A 21,849-nucleotide genomic window follows, 5' to 3' on the forward strand; every position below is an offset into this window, starting at 1 on the left:
GGTTCCAGTCCACCTGGAGGTGTCTGGGAAGAAAGGCAGGGTAATCTGCTTCTGAAAAAAATCAGCCATTGAAAACCCTATGGAGCACAGTTCTACCCTGACACACAGGGTCACCTTGAGTCAGAGTTAACTCCCGGGCAACTGGTACTGGTTGGTTTTCTGCACCAGGCCCTGTGTTGGCTGCTTGGCAGAGGGGGAGAGGAAAAGGGAGAGAACATTCCAGGCCGAATAAACAGAGGGACGGAAGCCCACAAGGGGAGAAGGAGGCAGCAGAGCGTGAGAAGGTGAGAAAGTCAAAGGGAGTTTGGGTCACAGGAGCTCTGCTACGGGTCGCACCATGTAGGGCAGTGGCCTGCAGGTAGTTCAACCCTTCCCCTAAAGGAGTGGCTTCCAGAAAAGGAACTGAGTCCAAAAGCAAGACGAAGGGTGTGGACAGTGAGTGGTGGGAGGGGAGAGGGTTGGGGGTTGCTGAGAAATATCCTGGGGGTGGGGAGGTGAGAAGGATAGACAAATTTCTTGACTCTTGATTAGATTACAGACAGATTCCTCAACCCTGATTAGATCAGGGGAAACCCTGGTGGCATAGGGTTAAGTGCTACAGCTGTTAACCAAGAGGTTGGCAGTTCGAATCCACCAGGCGCTCCTTGGGAACTCTACCAGGCAGTTCTACTCTGTCCTATAGGGTCGCTATGAGTCAGAATCGACTCAACGGCAGTGGGTTGGGTGGCTTAGATCAGGGCTGTCTCCAACATCTTTAGGGAATCCCCATTTTTGTCTCTTTGAGCCAGAAAATGTGATCTGTGATGGGAACTCTACCAGGCAGTTCTACTCTGTCCTATAGGGTCGCTATGAGTCAGAATCGACTCAACGGCAGTGGGTTGGGTGGCTTAGATCAGGGCTGTCTCCAACATCTTTAGGGAATCCCCATTTTTGTCTCTTTGAGCCAGAAAATGTGATCTGTGATCAAGATTATATGGTGATATAGAAGTTCTTGGGTTAATGCTTTCCACTGCTAACCAAAAGGTTAGAGGTTCGAGTCCACCCAGAGGTACCTCAGAAATAAGGCCTGGCAATCTACTTCTGAAAAACCAGCCACTTAAAACCCTGTGGAGTGCAATTCCACTCTGACACACATGGGGGCGCCACGAGGCAGCGTCTACTCCATGGCAACCGATGTCCTGGGATGGAGACGTAGGAACATATACATTGTGTTTACATTGTTATCTAGTTTACTTGTTACCTGTACTTATTGTGTATTTACATTGTTACCTATTTTAAGGCGCTTTAACACTAAACCTACGAATTTCACAGGTATACTTGGCCTAGACCTGATTCAGTTTACTTCAGTGCAAAAAAGGAAGTCAAGTTTCTACAGCTATGTTGCTAGTCGGCCTCTAAGAGATTCCAACTCTTGGCAAGCCCGAGTGTGCAGAGTAGAACTACTCTACAGGGTTTTCAAGACTGTAACTTTTTGGAAGCAGATCCCCAGGCCTTTCTTCTGAGGCACCTCTGAACAGCTTGAAGCACCAGCCTTTTGGCTACTAGTCACATGCGTAACCATTGTACCACCCAGGGACTCCTTCTATACCTATTAAAAAAACAAACCAGCTACCGTCGAGTGGATTCCAATTCCTGGCAAACCCATGTGAGTTAGAGTAGAACCATGCTCCGTAAAGTTTCCAATGGCTGGTTTTTTGGTAGTAGCTTGCCAGGCCTTTCTTCCAAGGTGCCTCTGGGTGAGTTCCAAGAGGTAACCTTTAGGTTAGCAGCTGAGCGGTTAACCATTTGACCACCCAGGGACTCCTCTGTACTTACACCTATATGTATATCACCTAACAGTTCAGGTGATTTGTGATCTTGGCTAAATTGGGAAGGATATGACTAGACTTGATGAATTCTGATTTAAAGCTGGCTGTATAATGGTCTTGTGGGGATTTAACATTTCCTCTCTATTTTTTCTGTCCTTAGTTGCTGTCAAGCCCACTCTGACTCATGGTGACCCAATGTGTGTCAGGGTAAAACTGCTTCCTAGGTGGTATGGATTGTCCCTCTAAAATATGGAAACCTTGGTGGTGTAGCGGTTAAGTGCTATGGCTGCTAACCAAAAGGTTGGCAGTTTGAATCTGCCAGGAGCTCCTTGGAAACTCCACGGGGCAGTTCTACTCTGTCCTATAGGGTCCCTATGAGTCAAAATCAACTCCAGTAGTAGGTTTTGATTTTTTGGAAGCCTTCAATCATGATTCCATTTGGGAATGGTCGTTTTTGTTATATTAATGAGGCAGGATTAGCATAGGGTGTACCTTGAGTCAATCTCTTTTAAGATATGTTGTTGGTAGGTGCTCTGAGTTCCATTCCAACTCATAGTGGCCCTCCTTACAACAGAATGAAATATTGCCCAGTCCTGGACTATCCTCGCTATTGTTGCTATGCTTGAGCCCATCCTTGCAGCCACTCGTCAATCTATCTCATTGAGGGTCTTCCTCTCTTTCATTGACCCTCTACTTTACCAAGCATGATGTCCTTCTCCAGGGACTGGTCCCTCCTGATAACATGTCCTAAGTACGTGAGATGTAGCCTCGCCATCCTCTCTTCTAAGAAACATTCTGGCTGTAACTTCCAAGACAGATTTGTTCCTTCTTCTGGTAGTTCATGGTATATCCAATGTTCTTTGCTAACACCATAATTCAAAGGCATCAATTCTTCTGTCTTCCTTATTTATTGTCCAGCTTTCATATGCATATGAGGTGATTGAAAATACCATGGCTTGGGTCAGGCACACCTTAGTCCTCAAAGAGATGCCTTTACTTTTTAACACTCTAAAGAGGTCTTTTGCAGCAGATTTGCCCAAGGCCAATACGTATGTCCTTTGATTTTGGGGTGCTAGCTCTCGTGGGTGTGGTGTGTGTGTGTGTGTGTGTGTGTTTAGCTCTCGTTAGGAAACCCTGGTGGCATAGCGGTTAAGAGCTATGGTTGCTAACCAAGAGGTCGGCAGTTTGAATCCACCAGGCGCTCCTTGGAAACTCTATGGGGCAGTTCTACTCTGTTCTATAGGGCTGGTATGAGTAGAAATCAAGTCAAAGGCAACTTTTTTTTTTTTTTTTTTTAAGCTTTCATTAATTGCAATTTGAATTTGTAGGGCAGGACTTTTGCCTGTTTTGTTCACTGCTGTGAACCTCAGGCCAAATCCAGAGTGGATTCTGTCTTTACTTAAAATATTGATATTTTATTTATCATGGAATTTTTCTGCATTTATTTCGATTTTTAAAATTTTTGCATTAACATATTTACCTTGATCACAGGATTGTTTGGTGCCTCCTTAATTTTTCATAAAATTTAACTTTGTTTTTGGTGAAAATATACACAGCAAAACATGCTCCCATTTAATGGTTTCTGTTTGTCACATATTGTTCAGTGACATTGGTAACATTCTTCATATTGTGTCAATATTCTTGTAATTTCTGCTCTAGTTATTTCACCCCCATTAATTTAGGACATAATGCTTGATAAAATAGAGGGTGAGCGAAAAAAAAACCCTCAAGGAGGTGGACTGACACAGTGGCTGGAACAGTGGGCAATGACTGTGAGGATGGCAGTGTTCCATTGTTATATACATGGGGCCGGTATGAGTCGGAAGTGAACCTATGGCACCTAACAATTTAGACTCACTGCCCACTAAGCTCTTCTATGCTTTAGAGTTACTGTTGTCGCTTTGGTCTCATATAGTGTTGTTTTTTTTTATCTCAATAGTTAAGGATGGTATTCTTTTTAAGCTAAACTTTTTTTTTGTTTGTTTGTATAAAGATGACCTCAGGAGATGGTTTTGGTTCAATGTTTGAAGAGTATCTCAAAGCAACAGTATCCGGGGGTTTCTCCAGTCTCAATGGGTCCAGGAAGTCTGGATTCTTTGGGAATTTGAAGTTCCAGTCCACCTTTTCCCCCTTGCTATCAGGATGCATCTAATGTGTCCCAGATAGAAACGTTTGGTAACAGTAGCTGGGCACGGTGCAGTTCTGGTCTCATGTTAGAGGAAGTAGTGGTTCATGGCGCCTCCTTAAATTTTGCGCCTGAGAATTAGCATCTCAGGGGATAGGTCTTGAAATAGAATACATTTATGTCCTCTTTCTTCCCGCTTTGGACACAGGAAAGAATGAGATCCGCTGACTATGGGCACTGGGGAGCCAAGGACAGCGTTTGAGCTCGGGAGGTTCAGGTCAGTGCAGAGCCGGAATTCCGAAGGGGTGGGTGGGGGAGACAAAACGTGGGGGGAGGCGCCTGCAGAAGGACGCGGGCTGCACGAGGGGCGGCGTGTGTGGGCGGGGGTCCAGCGTTTCTCAGGCTGGCCGGGCTGGGGGGCTGCAGAGCCCGCCCCCCGGCCAAGGACCCGGATGTGCGGCGCTTGGGGCGCCAGGTCTGCACCGCGCTGAGTGCACTGGCGTCCGCTTCAGTGGAGCGACCGTCCCCTCCCCCCACGCCGCCAGGCGTCCGGGCACCTACCTGGCGGGCGCCCGGCGCAGGGAGCCGCGGCACCTGGCTGCACTGTTGTCTGCGCCGCCCCACGCTCCCTCCCTCCCCAGATGGGCCCAACCTTCCGCCCCCACCTGCGCTGGACTCTGTCCCTTTAAGAAGCGAGACCCTGCCGCGGGTGGGCGTGGTCACCGCGGGCGAAGGAGGGGCGGCTTTGGGCCGCCCTGATTGGCTCGAGGCCCGGGCGCGGCCGCGCGCGCAAGCGCAGCGCGCAGGAGCGCGAGCCGCGGGGGAGGAAGCCGCGCGGGCGCTTATTGGCCCCGGCGGCGGCCCCGCCCGCGAGTGGCGGGCGGTCACGTGACGCGACGGCTGGGGGTCCCGGCGCTGGGGACGCTGGTGGCCAAGATGGCGGCGGAGCTGGTGGAGGCCAAAGTGAGTGAGCGGCGGCGGCGCCGGCCCGGGCGGGCGGGCGAGGGGGCGGGGCGCGGCCGGGCGGCGAGCCGGGGCCTGCGCCTTCCGCCCGGGGCCCTACAGCGCGGCCCGACGCCCGGGGTCCCCGCGTCGGCCCCGGTCCGGGTCCGGGGCTCGGGGTGCGGGCGGGGGCGGGGAGGCTGGGGGCGGGGTCCCAACACCTCACCCCCATCATGCCGCCCGGAATCGGGGATCCCCCAACCCGCTGCGAGGTGCCGCGATCCGGGGCTCCGTAAATACAGGAATAGGGCCGCTCCTCCCAGCTTGAGGCAGGGTCCACCCCGGACAGCGTGATGGCTTGGGGTTCTCGTCCCCTCCTCGTCCCAGCGGGGTCCGTGCTCTTGGGCCGGGAGGAGTGTCTGCGTCTCCCTTGCGCCCCCTCCCCATGCCATAGAGGGCTAGGATCTGGGGTTTATCCCTCGCGCAGTGAACCAGCTTAGAAGGGTCCCCTGACTGCAGCCGTGTGCTGCCACCGCCACCAGCCCAGGCTGCGGGACCAGGGTCCTAGATCACCACTAATACTGAGTCCGCTGGCGGGCTGTGCCCCAGGCTTGGTTTCGGGGGCCCCGCTGGGGCTCCTGCCTGAGTCCCGGAGCCCCGCCCCCTGGGGCTGAGCCATTCCCTGTTGTGGGTCAGAGGTCTCAAATCCTTCATCAGCCTCACGCCGTGGGTACTGCTTTCTCCTTCTTATTCCCCTCAGGACAGCATCGGGAGTGACTGACCCCGTTTCTAGGGGTTCTAAACCCCACGCTCATGCCATCAGATGCCACTTCCAAATCTTGGGTGTTTTTCCTGTGCTCTGTAGTAGCAGCAAACTTCTTGGCCTAGGATATCTTCCACCTCACCCAGCCCCAGGACTGGTCCTTTAAGTGGTTCCGATGTGGCTTGAGTCCCTCTTTTTTCCATATATTGGTCCTTGGAAGGTCCCCAGCTGGTTCCAGGAGAGGTAGGTCCCTGGGCTTCTTCCCGACACCCTGGATCAAGGATCCAGGCTCTGCACCCTCGGAGATGGTGGTCCCCTCTAGCAGCTTGGGGTCCCTTCTGACCATCCTGGGATAAAGCTGAGAGCATCCCTACCCAGGAATCTGCTTTCTTCCAGATCCTCCCAGAGGCGAGTTCCCAAAATGTTTGCCTTGATTCAGAAGTGACATAGGATAGAGGAGCCCAGAACTTCTCTTAGGACCTCATCACAGCCCTGCCCCGCCCCTCCTGGGGTGCCCTCCCCAAGGCTCCAACCTGCAAATGCATGCTTTTTTCTGCCCCTCCCTCTCTGCTTCTGCCTCCGTTTCTGCTGGGATCTGAACACAGCTCTCCTGGTTCTGGGATCATAGTGTGTATCTCCCCCCCAGACCCCCGCAGTCCACAGTCCCCACACCCCACATGCTTCTGCACTTCCGGGGCGATGGAGAAATCGCCACTTTGCCCTGGAGATGTGACAGCAATCACCCCACTTAAAGTCCCCCCAGAGCCCTGAAATCTAAAACTTCTCATGGGGCCATGGAGCTGTGACCCCAGACCCCTCCACAGCCAGAGGGTAGGGGCTGTCCTTTCTTATACTGTCCTGGACCTTGAAATGTGATCTCATGAACTCTGCTTGACCCATTGGCGGCTGGGGCCCCCTAACCCCAATTAAATCAAGTTGACCCTTCTTTCAAGTCCTGTAAAACGTGAGCCTCCCTTTGGGGAACTTGGCTCCAGCAAAGCTTCCCTGATCCTGGGCACCTTCTCTATCCTTTAGTCTTTTGTCGTGGTCCGGTCCCCGCGCCGCCCCCCCCCCCCCCCCGCCAGCTTAGAGTGCCTTAGATGCAGTGGAAATGCCCTCTGTTTTTCTTTATCTCTGGGACTCCCGAGAGGCTGCTCCCCTCTCTCCCCAGACCCTCCTATTTTCGAGCTGGATATTTGCTTTTGGGTGCAAAATAGAAGTGGGGTTTGTCTATAAACTTTGAAATCTGAGACTCTTCACTTGAAAACCACGAGGTGGGTTTGGGGCGGGGGTGGGGGCCATAGCAGCCTTCCACCATCTCCTGCATCTGCGTCTTGCCTTTTTCTGGAGCACAGGCCCACCACCTTTCTCTGATCTTCAGAGGAGCGCACGGCGGAGACAGGGTTCAGCACGGCTACTGGAGCTGGTGTCTCCACGCGGCATCCAAACACGTCCACTGTGTTCTGGAAGCTGTTCGTAGAAACAGTTCTGAGAGGCAGAGGGTTCTGAGAGGCGGGTGGGCCAGGATGAAGCCGCAGCAGGAAGTGCTCTCTGCGGCCTGTGAGGTTCTTTCTGAGCATCCATCCCCCCCGCCCTGCACCCCCATCAGCAACAAGGACAGGCTGCTCAGTGGTGGCAGCTGCTGGGGAATTTGAGGCATGAGCCTATGGAAGCCTGAGGGGTGTGCTGTCAGCTGCCTGTGCCGCCCTGTTCCTGCCTGGCCTGGGCGAAGGGTGCCTGGGGGCTCTCAGGGGTGGACTGATGCCGCTCATCGGTGTGGTCACGCTCACACACTGCTTATGGCTTAGTAGTGGGTGTCAAGTTGCCGCATGGTATCACCTCTCCCCTTTCAGGCCTTGGGGGTCTTCCAGAAGAAACATCTGCGTGTCTTTTTTTTCACTGAAGTTAGGAAGCTTCTGGACTCATTGAGGGCCAGCAGGCTGCTCAGGTCCCTGGGCAGGGGGTGTCCTGGTGAGGAGGGATCTCACAACACCCAGGCAGGTGGGCAAAAGCGGAAGGAAGATGGCCTCAGGAGCCAAAGGCTGCTGGCTCTGCCACTTATAAGCAGGGTGGCCTTGGGCCAGCCACTTCCCCTCTTTGAGCCTCAGTTTCCTTACTTGTGTAGCAGGTGAAGTTGTTACGGGATTTGCAATGTTAAAAGCTCCTACCTGGTGCCTGGCACATGTGAGGCACCGTACGTCTGCAGTGGCAGGAGTAGAGGGATGTGGGGAAGCCCCCATCTGATTTTTGTAGTCAGCACTGGGTTGCTTTGCTGTCTTGTCCCTGTCATTGGAGACCGGAGGTGCCTCCATCTGCAGCCAGACTCTAGCATGTAGAGCCAGAGTACTCCTGGCGCGTTTCCAGCCCATGCTCACAATGAGGGGCCCAGCTCAGAGAGGCCTGACTGGCCCCGGGCTGTCTGGCAGTTCGGGCAGGGTTGGAACTTGAACCCAGGGCTCCTGATTCCCAGGACCACTGTGAAACTCCATACTGAAATGTGCTGTGGTGGCCCCAGCCTCTGACACGGCTAGGAACGGGGCAAACAACGGAGGCCCCCCCGCCCCCCGTTTTCTATGTAAACACCTGCACTGCAGGGTCACTGCTAGGCACAACTGTCAGTGTCTTAGGATTTTTCCAGTGGAGTTGAAGTGAGTTGTTGGTTTCTTGGGGGATGGCCTGCCCTGCCGCCCCGGTTTTCCATATTCTGCGTTGCTACTTGCACCCTTTTTTGTCCCATCCCCTCTGGAAGTTTCTTTCTCCCACCACCTTTCATCGCAGGCCAGTTGGAGGCTCAGCGTGGGTGGCCCCGAAACCATACCAGCCCCTTCCTCGAGGACACCTTCCTGCTGTAGCTGATTGGGGCGCTCTCTTTTGTCTTCTGGGGTCCTGTGGCGGGCAGCCCCTCCCCCCCATGGCTGAAATCAAATGCTGGGATTCACTGAGCGCATCCGTTTGGTTAGATTCAGGCGGAGGGATCCTGCCGGGTAGTGAGTGCCAGGCCATGCCAGGCCCCAGTCATCGCGCATCTGCGGCTCAGCAGCCTCTCCAGCTGCTGGGTCCCCAGAGATGTCCCCTAGACCCATGATTCTCAGCCCAGGACAGGTCTGCCCCGCCCCCGCCCCCCCCCCCCCGACATTGTGATGCCTGGGAACATTTCCCATTGTCACAGTTGGGGGTGCTACTGGCATTGAGTGGGCGGAGGCCAGGGATGCTGCTCAACACCCTTCAGTGCACAGGAGGGCCCCACTCTAGAGAAGGACCTGGTCCCCATGTCAGCCGTGCTGAAGTTGAGATCAACAGTTTGGAGGCATTGACGGGGCCCAGGGGGGTCATGGTAGACCTGGGTTTGACTGGGCGCTGCCTTCCTGAGCTTTTTGTCTCCTCCTCTGTAACGGTGAGGTGTCACTAAACTCACAGAGGTGTGTCAAGGTTCAGAGCCCAGTTCCTGGCAGGCGGTTAGCGCTAAGTAAATTGTGGTTATTGCCACTGAAAGGGGCCTTGGTGGCATAGCGGCTAAGTGCTTGACTGCTAACCGAGAGGTCAGTGGTTCGATCCCCCCAGCCGCTCTACACGTTGTCTGCTTCTGTAAAGATTACAGCCTTGGAGCAGTTCTGTTCTATCCCATAGGGTTATTGCGGGTTGGAATTGACTCAACAGCAATGAGTTTGGTTTTGGGGGTACCATCACTTATACTGAAGCGAAAACGTCATGACTGATGTTGGGGAGCACGCACTCTGCCACGCGCGTTATGTGGTCCCTCCGGCAGTCCCGTGAGGTGGGCACCGTTATCATTTCCACTGAGGAAAAGACTGAGAGGCCGACAGGCTGTCGGTGTTGGTCGGCCTGCGAGTGGCAGAAGCTGCTTGGGGCAAATCAAGACTCCCAGTTCCTGTCCTGGGGCTGCTTTCAGGCTGGAAGATGGTAGAAGAAAACCTAAAATAGAAGTTAGTGAGGTGGGAGCCAGAGGCAAGCTTTGCTGTGCTGGCATCGCCGAGGAAGGTTTGATGGGGAGGGGCATCACTGGAAGGGTTAGCCTCAGCCTGAGCAGTGGCGTGGAGGTGGGCTGGGCCTGGGGCCCATAAGAAGTGAGGGGAGTGGAGGGGCCGGTGGTTGATGAATTCCCGCAAAGTAGGTACAGCTAAAGGGAGCCCTGGTGGCACAGTGGTTAAGCACTTGGCTGTTAACCGAAAGGTTTGCAGTTAGAACCCACCAGTTGTACTCTGACCTATTGGGTTGCTATGGGTTGGAATTGACTCCATGGCAACAGGTTTTTGTGGGTAGGTACTGCTAGGTCTCTGGGTGACACAGATGGTTTGCACTCAGTTATTGATCTAAATGAAAGTCAGCAGTTTGAACTAATCCAGCAGCACTGTGGAAGAAAGGCCTGGCAACCTGCTTCTGTAAAGATCACATCCAGGAAAATACTATGGCATACAGTTCTACTCTGTAACACGTGGGGGCACCATGAGTCAGCATCAACTCAACAGCAGTGGGTTTGGGTGCAGCTTGGAGAGTGTCTCCATAAATAGCCCCCCAGTCTGGGCCCGGGAGACCCTGGGGCAGCCCTGTGTTATGGCAGACCCCTGATGTGGCCGCTCTCACATGCACGTGTGTCTGTGTGTGGTTGCTCTCCCCCAGAACATGGTGATGAGTTTTCGAGTCTCCGACCTTCAGATGCTCCTGGGTTTCGTCGGGCGGAGTAAGAGTGGACTGAAGCACGAGCTGGTCACAAGAGCCCTACAGCTGGTCCAGTTTGACTGCAGCCCCGAGCTGTTCAAGAAGATCAAGGAATTGTATGAGACGCGCTACGCCAAGAAGCACGCCGAGCCCGTCCCGCAGCCCCACCGGCCTCTGGACCCCCTGACCATGCACTCAGCCTACGACCGGGCCGGCACGCTGCCCAGGACACCCCTCTCGGGGCCCAACATTGACTACCCCGTGCTCTACGGGAAATACTTAAACGGACTTGGACGGTTGCCCACCAAAAACCTCAAGCCAGAAGTCCGCCTAGTGAAGCTGCCCTTCTTTAACATGCTGGACGAATTGTTGAAGCCGACCGAGTTAGGTGAGTCTGGGCCGCCTCCCCCAGGGGGGACTTCTGAGTATTCTCTTAGCCCCCACCGGCCAGCCAGGCCATCAACCTTGAGTGGTGTTTTTGACACAGCAGCCAGGATTGGTGAGGAGCTTGCCCCTCCTTTGGTGTCTCTGTGGTCGTTAGCTGTGGCTGCGTAACAGATAGCCCCCAGATTCAACAACCTAAAACAATGATCGCTTAATAGGTCTTAGTTTCTGAGTCTGGAATCTAGGGCAGCTGAATTGGGGGCAGGGTTCCGGCTCGGGGCCACTCACGAGCTTGCCGTCAAGCTGTCGGCCAGGACCGCATCATCTGAAGCCTTGACCAGGGCTGGAGAAGCCGCTTCCCAGCTCCCCCATGTGGGTTTGGGCTGGCCTTAGTTACTGCGTGGTTGTTGGCTGGGACCCTGGTTCCTTGCCACGTGGACTTTTGCACGGATGGCTCGAGCGTCCTTGTCACATGGCGGTTGGCTTCCCCCAGTGTGAGTACTAAGAGAGAGAATAGCTGTGTGCACACAGCCGGGCTGGGGGCTGCAGTCTTGCCTGTGGCCTGTGACTGGACGTGACACACTTTCACTTCCACTGTGTTCCCCTGACTGAATGGCTCAACCCTGGTGCCGTGTGGGTGGGGGCAGCACAAGGCCGGGACTCCGGGAGGTGGGAGCCCCCAGGGCCAGCCGGGGGGCTGGCTGCCGTGGTCTCACTCCCCGTGGAAACCAGCTCCGTCTGGTCCTGGGTTAGCCCGATTCATGGCGGCCCGTGGGTGTCAGGGGAGAACTGTGCCCTTTGGAGGGTTTGTGGTGGTTGAGGTTTTGGGAAGTAAATCACCGGGACTTTCTTCTGAGATGGCTCTTGGACCCGAACCTCCAACCTTTTGGTTTGCAGCCAAGTGTGCTCACCATTTGCACCACCCAGGGACTCTCCCTATGGAAAAGGAGCTGAAAAAAGTCTCCTGTGACCTCCCCTCTTTCTCCCCTCAGCTCTTGTTTCCTACCGAGTGTCAGCAGGAGTCACTTCATAAATGGGCCCAGTCCGGTAGACTCCCCGGGCCGGCCCGTCAGGATGCTGCAGTGTACTCCCGAGGGTTGGGGACAGTCGGGGGAGGGGGCTGCAGCCCCTGTGGCTCCTTGCTCTCCTTACTTGTTTGCTTTTTCCTAAACATCGGCTGAGCACCTACTGGGTGCCAGAGTATGTAGCCCAGGCCGTGCAGAACCATCCGTCCCTCCCCGGGCAGTCCTGACGCCGTGGGCTTCCAGCGCGCTTCCTATGCTGCCCTGTACCTGCAAAGACCCTGGCCAGCACCTCTTCCCGCCAGTAGCAGGTGCGGGAGCGTCCAGTGCGCAGGACTCGTGGGCCAACGGGGTCACTGTGGCCCTCTCCTGGGCCTCTGTCAGGCCCTCGACTTTGACTGGGCTGAGTTTTCCTGGAGGCCAACTGCTCTTGTTGTCTCTTCTCCCTGTCTTCCCCCATTCGTTCATTCATTCATTCACGCAGCAGTGGTTTGAGCACCTGTCCCTGGCCAGAGGTGTACCAGGCTTGGGGCATCAAGCTGTCAACGTGACAAAGATCCAAGGCTTTGTGGGCTTTCTCCTCTGGCATCTCCACATGGGGCAGCGGGGTGCCCTAAACCTGTGCCCAGCTCTGTGGGTCCTGTAGCACGCGATTCATATCCTGTTCACCCGCCCGTGTCTTCCTCTCCTGCAAGCTAGGTGCAGGGCCTGGGGGCAGGTGTTTGTGGCTGGGGTTGGTTGCATGTTGTGGCATCATACAGGGTGGCAGAGGGCACAGTCCCCCCATACTCCTCCCATTGCCCCTGGCCCATGTGATTCTGACCCTGGGCTTGGAGTCGAGGCCTCTGACACCCTGCCTTAGAGCCTGGGAAGACCCCGCGGGCTGCTCTGCCTGACTGAGCTTATAGACTCAGCACCAGCCGGCCCCGTGCTCCTAAAGCCTCCCTGAGTCCCTCCGGTGCCTCTGGCCCCTCCCCCAGCCCCTTCTAGGACACTGGGAGCCTCTTCCCCTGGGCTTTCAGGGAGGCCTTTAGGGCGGCTCAGACACTCAGGCTTAGGAGAACCAGAGAACAGTCCTCATAACAGGGAGGTTGGCTTGGCCCTGGGAGGCAGCCAGGCGCCTGGTGGGTGGGGGTCCAGGGCTGGAGGTGACTTTGAATGTGGGGCTGTTAGCCGCACCCCCTCCACCCGGAACGTGTGCTTCCTTCCTGCCCAGCAGGCACAGATTGGCTCCTGCCCCACAATGCACTGCGTTGCCCCCAGCCCCCGGGGACCCCAGTCACCTGATCTCCGGGAGAGGCTGCTCTCTGTCTACACTGGGAATTACTCTGCTGGCGGCTCGGAACAAAGACACCAGCCCCGCCCTCTCCATCCAAGGGTGCCCACCTCTCCCCAGACCCTGTCCTCTCTGGAACTGCCCAGGGGCTGCCCCGGTGCGTAGTGAAAGGTTTTGTATAGGGCGGCCTCGACCCTGAAGTAGGGGTGTTACTAAACTCATGGGCTGGTCCCTGTTGTCCCAGGGCCCGAGGTCTGTCCACCGGGTGTCTTCCTGAAGCCCAGGTCAGCTTGGGGTGGCACTGCCCAGGGCCCATTTCAGGGAGCTCAGCTTTCCCTTTCCCCCACTCCGGCCCACCACCAGGATGGGGCCCTACACACGGGTCTCCTTTCCCGGAAGAGCCCCAGCCGGCTTGGGTGGAGAGGACAGGGACGTAAATCACCCAGACTAACAAGAGTGCTTGGCTGGGGGGAGGGGCAGGGATCACAAGACCACAGTGGTGGGTGCTGGGAACCTCTGCGGACCGAGGCCACTCAGCAGGGGACAGTGCTCTGAAAGGTCAGGAGACTTGCCCAAGGTCACACAGCAGCCTGAACGAGGGTGCTCAGGCTTGGAGGCCTGTGCTGCTCCCGACCCCCTCCTGTCCCCTTGCCTGCCCCCAGGCTGTCCATGCCAGCACCCTGCAGGGAGGCATCAGCCCTGAACCACAGGGAGGTTCTGGACTGCAGCCCTCCTGCCAGCTCAGAGCCTGGCCAGCCTCTCGCCCAGCCAGGGCCAGGAAGGGCTGAGGGCACTTGCTCCCAACTGCCACACAACTAGATGCTACAGAGAACAGGAAGGGGTCCTGCCGTGGCATTTGTCTGCCCTGGGGCTGCCGCTCAACCCTGGCCGACCCTCGGCTGTCATGGCAAGAGGCTGACTGGGAGAACTCCTATAGGGCGGGAGGCCTTCACGAGACTGCAGGGAGGAGGAAGGAAGCACAGTTATCTGGCGTGGCGCTCTTTGTGCCGTGTAGGGTGGGGCTGCCCCAGTGCCGTCCAGACACGGTTCTCCAAACGTCCGTTGAGATGCACAGTGCTGACACGGGGGCAGCCACTGGCCGTGCACCTGCCCTGCGGTACCACACATGTGGCCCTCAGCAAGTCTCCTGCCTCTTTGGCCACAGCCCAAGAGGCGATGAGACGCTGCCAGTTGTAAACGCACCTGAGGGAGAGCCCACGTACACAGGGGGGCTGTCAGGGACAGGACCCCCCACCGTGCTTTTGGAGGCAGGGAAGTCGGGAGGGCTTCCTGGAGGCAGCGGCGGCAGTGATCTGGTCTGTAGCCAGGACATGAACAGCAATAAGCCAGCAGAGGAGGGGTGGGGGTGCGTTCCAGGCCGAGGCCTGGCAGCAAGAGGCTGAATGGAGTCCATTGTGACCAAGGGTGCTGTGGCGGGTGGGGGTGCCTGAAAGCGGGTGGCAGAGGCCACGGGGAAGGACGGGACAGACTCCATCCCAAGGGCTGCGGTGGCACTGAGCTGCTGGGGTGTTTTTGTGGCCTTGTTTTTGTTTTGAGGTAGACGTTCCCTGTATTGTCAGTGAAACTGAGGCAGAGGGGGGCAGTCACTCTACAGCCAGGCCCAGCCCCAGAGACGCCGGTGGAGGGACTGCTCAACGGAGGGCCAGGGTTTGGGGAGCACTCACCACAGCCCACACAGGGGACCCCATAGGTGGGCTGGTCCCACTGAAGGCCCTGCTCAGGACTCCACCCCCACCTTCTATGACCTGCCCCCTCCTGTCCATCATTTCTGGCAGCCCCAGTGTCACCTGCCCACCTGCCCCATCCTCCCTGGTCTCTCTGCCCCTACCCAACAGCCAGAGAAAGCTTTTAAAATAGAAGGCCATATCATCGCTCTGCTCGCAGCCCTTCAGAGCTCCCACCTCTTTTGAGTAAAAGCCTAAGTCCTCCCTGAGGCCCACAGGGCTCTATGACCTGCACTGCCCTACCCCTCATGCCCTTCCCTCCTGCTTTCTCCGCCTTGCTCTTTTCCAGCCGCAGAGCATCTTCACTGTTTCTCCAGCTCAGCAGGCATGGTCTTGCCTCAGGGTCTTTGCACAGGCTGTTCCCTCTCCCACAGTTGTCATATGGCTGTTTTCTTTCTCATCATTCAAGCCTCGGCTCAAATGTCACCACCTCAGAGAGGCCTCCTTGATTGCTTCATTAAAGCATATCACCCTTTTCTCCTGTCTCCTCTCACCTCCCTCATTTCTTCCATAGCCACTCCCTCCAGCTCATGCTGGCCTGCCTTGTTCACTGCTGTGTCCCTGGGCGGGGTGTGGAGGCAGAGGGCAAGGGCCCGGTGGTGAGGGGCAGCATGGAGGCTGCTGCCAGCATTCCTGAGCCTTTTCAGGCGCGACCGCATTTCATCCCCGATAACCGGTAATTGTGGGAGAAGGAAGTAGGAGCCCCTTGGGGGTATCAGGTTGAGAGGTGCTGCGCCCTAGTGAGTGGAGGGGCTGGCGTTTGGGCTGGGCCCATGGTGTCCGCGCAGGCCCTGGCTCTGCCCAGCTCCCCTCGCCCCAAGTCCCCGCCCGCTCTTCACCTGCCTTGCCGAGAGGACGGAGCAGTAGGTGTGGCTCCTTCGCCCCGCCACGAGCACGTGCCCCATCTCCCGACTCCTTCAGGACCCCCGTGCCCTTCAACACCATTCCTCAGACCTTGACTTCTGCTGTCCTGTTCATCGCCCTGCTTGAGGTCCTGGTGGTGGAAGCCATGGCTTACTCGGGAGTCATTGTGTGCCAGTCGCCATGGCTGGGTGGGCTGGACAGTGTCCACACCCCCACACAGAGGGTGGGACCAGAGACAGAGACAGACGGCAGAGAGAAGGGCCTGGGGATTGGCTTTCTTAAATGTTTTTTTTTTTCTTTTTTATTTAAACTTTCTTAAAAGCCAGTGTTCATCATGGCACACAAGTTCCTGGCAGCAAGTCTCTCTGCTGACCTTTACCCTCAGACCCCGGAGCAGGCCAGCAGTGGTTTGGGGTCTGTTCGTGCTGCCTTCGTTCCTTCGCACATACGACTGTCCGGAAAGGTTGCCGTGTCCCAGCTGCTGTGTTCAGCCCTCCCCTATATTGTGAGCAGCTCCTCCCATTACTGAGCACCTGTGCCGCCAGCGATTGCGAGGCTGCCTGGTGTCCTGGGGAGCTGTGGCTGCTCCAGACTCTTCCCACTGGTGTGCTGAGTCGGGCCCAGAGGCTGGTTCCGCATGTCCCGGGTCACAGCTGCTCGGAGCAGGGCCTCCTCCCTTCAGTCTTTGCAGGGGAACCATGACCCTGGGTGGACACAGGGCTGAAGGGACTCTGTGCGTATGTACGCACAGGTGCGTGTGTGTACATGTATGTGTGTACATCTATGCACGTGTGTGTGCACATATTTGCACACTTCAGTGTCTCTTCCTCCCCAGCCTGGTGAGCCCCATCAGCCCTTTGCTCTGCCTGGCAGGCCACCACGGTCATCCCACGGTCACCGGCTTTGGATGAGCCAGGAGAAGTAATTCTTCAGACAAAACATTGGGGACCCTGAGCTACAGTGGGTGATGCCTGGGTGATGTAGAAGGGCTATCTGGTCCCCTCGGTTCAGTGCCTGCCATGGGCCAGGTAGCGAGCAAAACAGTGTCATCTTGGAGGCTCTACTTCCGTGGGAGAGGGGGCCAAAGCAAAGGAGATTCTAGAAGATAAAGGTGCAGAAAAGTACAGCAGGGAAGGAGGTGTGGAGCACCATAGTTGGTGGGGGGAGGGAGGTTTCAGTTTTTGGTGCAAATAATGTGCTTGGCTGCTAAACAAAAGTCTGGAGGTTCGAATCCACCCAGAGATAACTCCGAGGAAAGGCCTGGCAATCTGTTTCTGAAAACTCAGCCGGTGAAAATCCTGTGGAGCATAGTTCTACTGGGATATATGTGGGGTTGCCACGGGTGAGAGTCAAATCAGCGGCGGTTGGTTTCTCGAGCTTTAAGTAAGGTGTTTAGGGAAGGCTTTGTCCCTGTAGCATTTGCCCAGCGACTTAAAGGATCCCGGAGCCGTGAAGATATTTGAAGGAGGAATGCTCCCGAAGATGGCATGATGAGTGCAAAGGCCTTGGGGCAGGTGTCTGTGGCAGCTTGGGGAGGCCAGGTCGGTGTCGTGGAGTCAAGGCCACCAGCTTCCACCACCTGGGGGGGCTCGTTCACCTGAATCAGTTGGACAGTGGGCTTGGAGTGGGGGGTGGGGGACAGCAGGTGGGCCTGGGGGCTGTAAGGAAGGATGGCCAATGTGGGGCACAGGGGACGTGGAGACTGAGAAGGACATTTCGGTGGTGGGGGGAGCGGGTGCATTTTGGAAGTGGGGCCAATAGGACTGGCTGAGGGCTTCGACGTAGGAAAGAGGGAGCAGAGGAGAGGCACGGTCACCTCCCAGGTTTTGGGTTAGGATGGAATTCCTGCTGATGGAGGTTGTGAAGGTTTGGGGAGACCCCGGCCCCCTCCTGACAGTGTGGGGTGGGCAGGCAGGGCACATCTCAGCCCCTTCCTGCCCAGCCGCCCGGCTTCCTAGGCTGGGGCAGTCCCCTCAGCGTGGGGCACTCATCTGGAAATAGTCTATCCCAGGGAGAAGGCCTGGTTCCCGTTCTCAGGGACCGCCTGCCTCGGGCCATCTCTGAGCCCAGTCTTTACAGGATGGTGCTCCAGGCCAGCTGGGTGGCTCCCAGGAGACACTGCGGTGGGGGCAGGCTGGTATTTGCCATCCCCTTCCTACCCAGCCTCTGGGCCCAGCTCAGATGTCGACTCCTGTGAGGCCTCCCTGTCCCTGCCCTGCCCCGGATAATTGCTCCCCGGGCACCCTGGGCAGATCGCTGCGTGTCTGCAGGCCGCCCGGTTGCACTTCCCTTGCCCCAGTTAGACCGCCTTCCTCAGGAGCCCGGCCAGCACTCGGCAGCTGGAGTTGCCCAGGGACCCACCGAGCTGCCACAAACAGTGGCCTGGCCGAGTGTAGTGATGACAGCAGCCACGGAACACCAACTACAGACCTGGTGTCACACCATGCCCTCCCTCCAGCACCCAGAGAAACGGCGTTCATACTGGGGGGTGGGGGATGCTTGGGCAGAGCCCAGGTGGTCTGGCTTCTGAGCCCGCTAGTTTTCAGTGAAAACTGTATTTGCTTTTTGAACAGTCTCGTGGCTACAAATTCACAGGTTTTAAAGCAGGGGCCTGCAAACTGGGACTTGAGGGCCAAATCCCAGTAGTCACCTGTGTTTGTAAATAAAGCTATATTGGCGTGTAGCCATGCCCATTTGTTTACTGATTTTCTGCGGTGGCTTTCTTGAAACATGGCTGTCTGACCCTGTACAGAAAGAAGTTTGTTGACCCCCTCATCCAAAGGGCTGGCAGGACAAAGCAGATCTCCTTGTTCATCCCCAACCACTCGGAGGCGGAATTGTGGCTGGATTCTTGCGTCCCCTTCCACAAACATGTTTTGCACATACGAGCAAACACAGTTTTATTCAGATCTCTCTTTTTTTTTTGCATGAACAGTAACTACTTTGCACCTGCTTTTTTTTTCCATAATATTTTTGTTTTTGTTGAGAATCTACACATTGGAACATGCACCAATTCAACTTCTCCACACACAATCTAATGACATGGATTACATTCCTCAAGTTTTGCAACTGTTCTTAGCCCCCTCTCCCGTTGACATAAACTCACTGTCCCCTAAGGTTCCTGTCTAACCTTTCAAGATACTGTTGTCTACTTGATCGTATATAGATATACGTACGTATGTAGATAGCTCTTAAAAGAGCACAATGTTCAAGGCAGACGTTGTTTACTAGTTAAGCTAAAATGTTGTTTGGTTTTAAGAAGACTTCAGGGGATGTTTTTGGTTTAAGGTTTAAAGATTATCTCAGCCCCCCTCCCCCGCACACACTCTGTTAGCCCCAAACTAAAACCATTCTCAAAGCCAACTTTTCAAAGATGATACTGGTGAGGAGTGTACTTCTTAGCTCAAGTAGACACATGAGACTGTGGGTAGCTCCTGTCTGGAAGTGAGATAAGAAGGCAGAGGGGGACAGGAGCTGGTTGAATGGACGCAGGGAATACAGGGTGGAGAGGAGGAGTGTGGTGTCGTATCGTAAGGAGAGGAACTACGGCCACACAGCGATGTGTGTGTAAGATTTTGTATAAGAAACTGACTTGAACTGTAAACTTCCACTTAACCTGCTCCCGTTGCTGTTGAGTCAATTCCGACTCCTAGCGACACTACAGGACAGAGTAGAACTGCCCCATAGGGTTTCCAAGGAGTGCCTGGTGGATTCGAACTGCTGACCTTTTGGTTAGCAGCCATAGCACTTAACCACTATGCCACCAGGGTTTCCAAAACTTTCACTTAAAGCACGATTTAAAAAAAAAAAAAAAAAGATTATCTCAGTGCAGTGGTTTCGGAAATTCACTGTGCGCCTGCTTGTTCCCAGACGAGAAACACCATGGAGGTCATTCCTCATCGGCACAGAAAGAGCTTCTTGGTTCCTGCTGGTCTCATTTCGCAGCTGTGTCGTACCCTGCTGTGGGCTGTCCGCGTTGCTGGGCGCGGAGCTCCTTCATTTCTTGCAGATAGAAAGGATTCCGAGTAATGTAGAACCTTGTGGCATCTTGTGCGTGTGTGAGCATATCTGGAGTTGTCATGAAGTGCCGTCGAGCCTGTTCCGACTCATAGCGACACTGTGCACAACGGAACGAAACACTGCCCAGTCCTGCCCCATCCTTACAGTCGCTGCTCTGCTTGAGCCGGTTGTTGGAGCCACTGTGTCAGTCCACCTCGTCGAGGGTCTTCCTCTTTTTCACTGACCCTCCGTTTTACAAGCATGATGTCCTCCTCCAGGAACTGGTCCCTCCTGATAACATGTCCAAAGTATGTGAGACAGTCTCGCCATCCTTGCCTCTAAAGCGCATTCTGGCTGTACTTCTTCCAAGACAGATTTGTTCATTCTTTTGGCATTCCATGGTACATTCAATATTTTTCTCCAGCGCCATAATCAAAAGCATCAGTTTTCCTTCGGTCTTCATTATTCGTTGTCCAGCTTTCGCATGCATAGGAGGCGATGGAAAACGCCATGGCTTGGGTCAGGCGCACCTTAGTCCTTACAGTGTCATCTTGGGTTTTCAACACTTTAAAGAGACCTTTTGCAGCAGATTGGCCCAACGCAGTGCATCGTTTGATTTGGAGTTGATGTTCCTAAAACTTTAGGGTTGTTGCTTCTCAGGTTTAGATGTTTCCAATTTTGGTAGAAGGAGCCCTGGTGGCGCAGAGGTTAAGCACTCGGCTGCGAACCAAAAGGTTGGTGGTTCGAACCTACCCGGTCACTCTCCATGAGAAAGATGTGGTGGTCTTCTTCCATAAGGATTGTGTGTGTGAATGGTGTGCCATGGAGTCAATTCGAGCTCACAGCAACCCTATATGACAGATTAGAACCGCCCCATAGGGTTTTCTTGACTGTAACCTTTATGGGAGGGAATTGCCAGGTCTTTTCTCCTGTGGAGCTGCTAGTGGGTTCAAACTGCCAACCTTTCGGTTAGCAGCCAACACTTAACCACTGTGCCACCAGGGTTCCTTCTGTAAAAATCATAACCTAGGAAACCCTACAGAGCGATTGTACTCTGTCATGTGGAGTTGCTATGAGTTGAAATCGACTTGACAGCACCCAATGACAAAATTTTGGTAGATTGTTTAGATGGTCTAGGTTTTCTTTCCTACCAGCCACACCCTCATCACTTTTTATTAGGCTTTTTCTTCTCTTCCAACCTTCTGATCGCATAGCTTCTCAGTGAAGTTTAAATTTTTTAAATTGTGGTGTAGTGCACACACAATGAAGTGCACAGATGTTAAGTGTGTACTTTGAGCTTTAACAAACTAATGTACCCCGGTAACCCAGCCCCCATCAAAATGCAGAACTGCCTATCATCGCAGAGTTCCCTTTCGCCCCTCCCCAGGAAGTCCTTGCCCTCCCCACCCCCGCAGGCAGGGCGGTGACTCTTCTGATTTCCATCTCCATAGATTAGTTTTCAGGAGCCCTGGTGGCTCAGTGGTTAAGTGCTTGGCTGCTAACCGAAAGGTTGGTGGTTGAAGCCTGTCCTACCACAGCTCATTTATCCATTCTGCCTAGGGATATTTAGGACTCTCAGGAATGAGTATACTGTATACAGTCTTTTTTTTTTTAAAGTAATAGTTTACTGAGTTTTCAGTGAAAGTTTACACAGCAAACTAGGTTACCATTTGACAGTTTCTAAATAAATTGTTCAGTGACATTAGTTACATTTTCCAGAAAGTGTCAGCATTCTCCTTCATTGTGTTCCGGTGCTCTAGTTTCCCTGCCCCTTTCTCTTTTCTTTTTTACTTCAGAGTAATTATTGACCTTTTGGTCTCATATAGATGGTTTTTTTATGGAGCCCCATACTCGTGGCTAATATCTCTTATTTTGTGTACCAGCCTGTTAGTTAGCTAAAAGGTGACTTGGGGGATAGTTGTGGCTCAAGGTTTAAAGAGTATCTCAGGGCAGTAGTCTCAGGGAGTCCTCTAGTCTCAACTGGTCCAGTAAGTCTAGACTTTTGAAGAATTTGAGTTCTGTATTTTTCTCCCACTCTATCAGAGTCCATCTTTTGTGGCCTTGATGAGAACAGTTGGTAGTAGTAGCTGGGTACCATCTAGTTTCTCTGGTCTTAAGGCAGATGAGGCCGTGGCTCAGGTAGGCCATAGCCCCATAGACTAGTTTCTTCTCCGAGACTTTGATTTCCTTCTCTCTTTTTTGCTCCTGATGAGTAGAGAGCAATAGTTGTATCTTAGATGGCCA

At 54.6% G+C, this 21,849-nt stretch overlaps 1 protein-coding gene across 3 annotated transcripts in view; it reads left to right on the forward strand.

The window, feature by feature from the left end:
• The first annotated feature begins 266 nt into the window (after nucleotides 1–266).
• PIAS4 (protein inhibitor of activated STAT 4) overlaps nucleotides 267–21,849 on the forward strand; it is a 32,457-nt gene continuing 10,874 nt past the window's right edge. Inside the window, exons 1-3 of one of the 3 annotated variants that reach the window (XM_049876425.1) lie at nucleotides 267–284; nucleotides 4,142–4,210; nucleotides 10,277–10,703. In XM_049876425.1, coding sequence (XP_049732382.1) covers nucleotides 10,280–10,703 — 424 coding nt within the window. In that variant the 5' untranslated portion in view covers nucleotides 267–284; nucleotides 4,142–4,210; nucleotides 10,277–10,279. Of the gene's footprint in view, nucleotides 285–418; nucleotides 436–4,141; nucleotides 4,211–4,757; nucleotides 4,897–10,276; nucleotides 10,704–21,849 lie in introns of those variants that run through there. The other 2 variants (XM_049876426.1, XM_049876424.1) reach the window with 2 other exon arrangements.

The sequence above is a fragment of the Elephas maximus genome, chromosome 3, assembly GCF_024166365.1.
Source record: "Elephas maximus indicus isolate mEleMax1 chromosome 3, mEleMax1 primary haplotype, whole genome shotgun sequence".
Classification (NCBI taxonomy): domain Eukaryota; kingdom Metazoa; phylum Chordata; class Mammalia; order Proboscidea; family Elephantidae; genus Elephas; species Elephas maximus.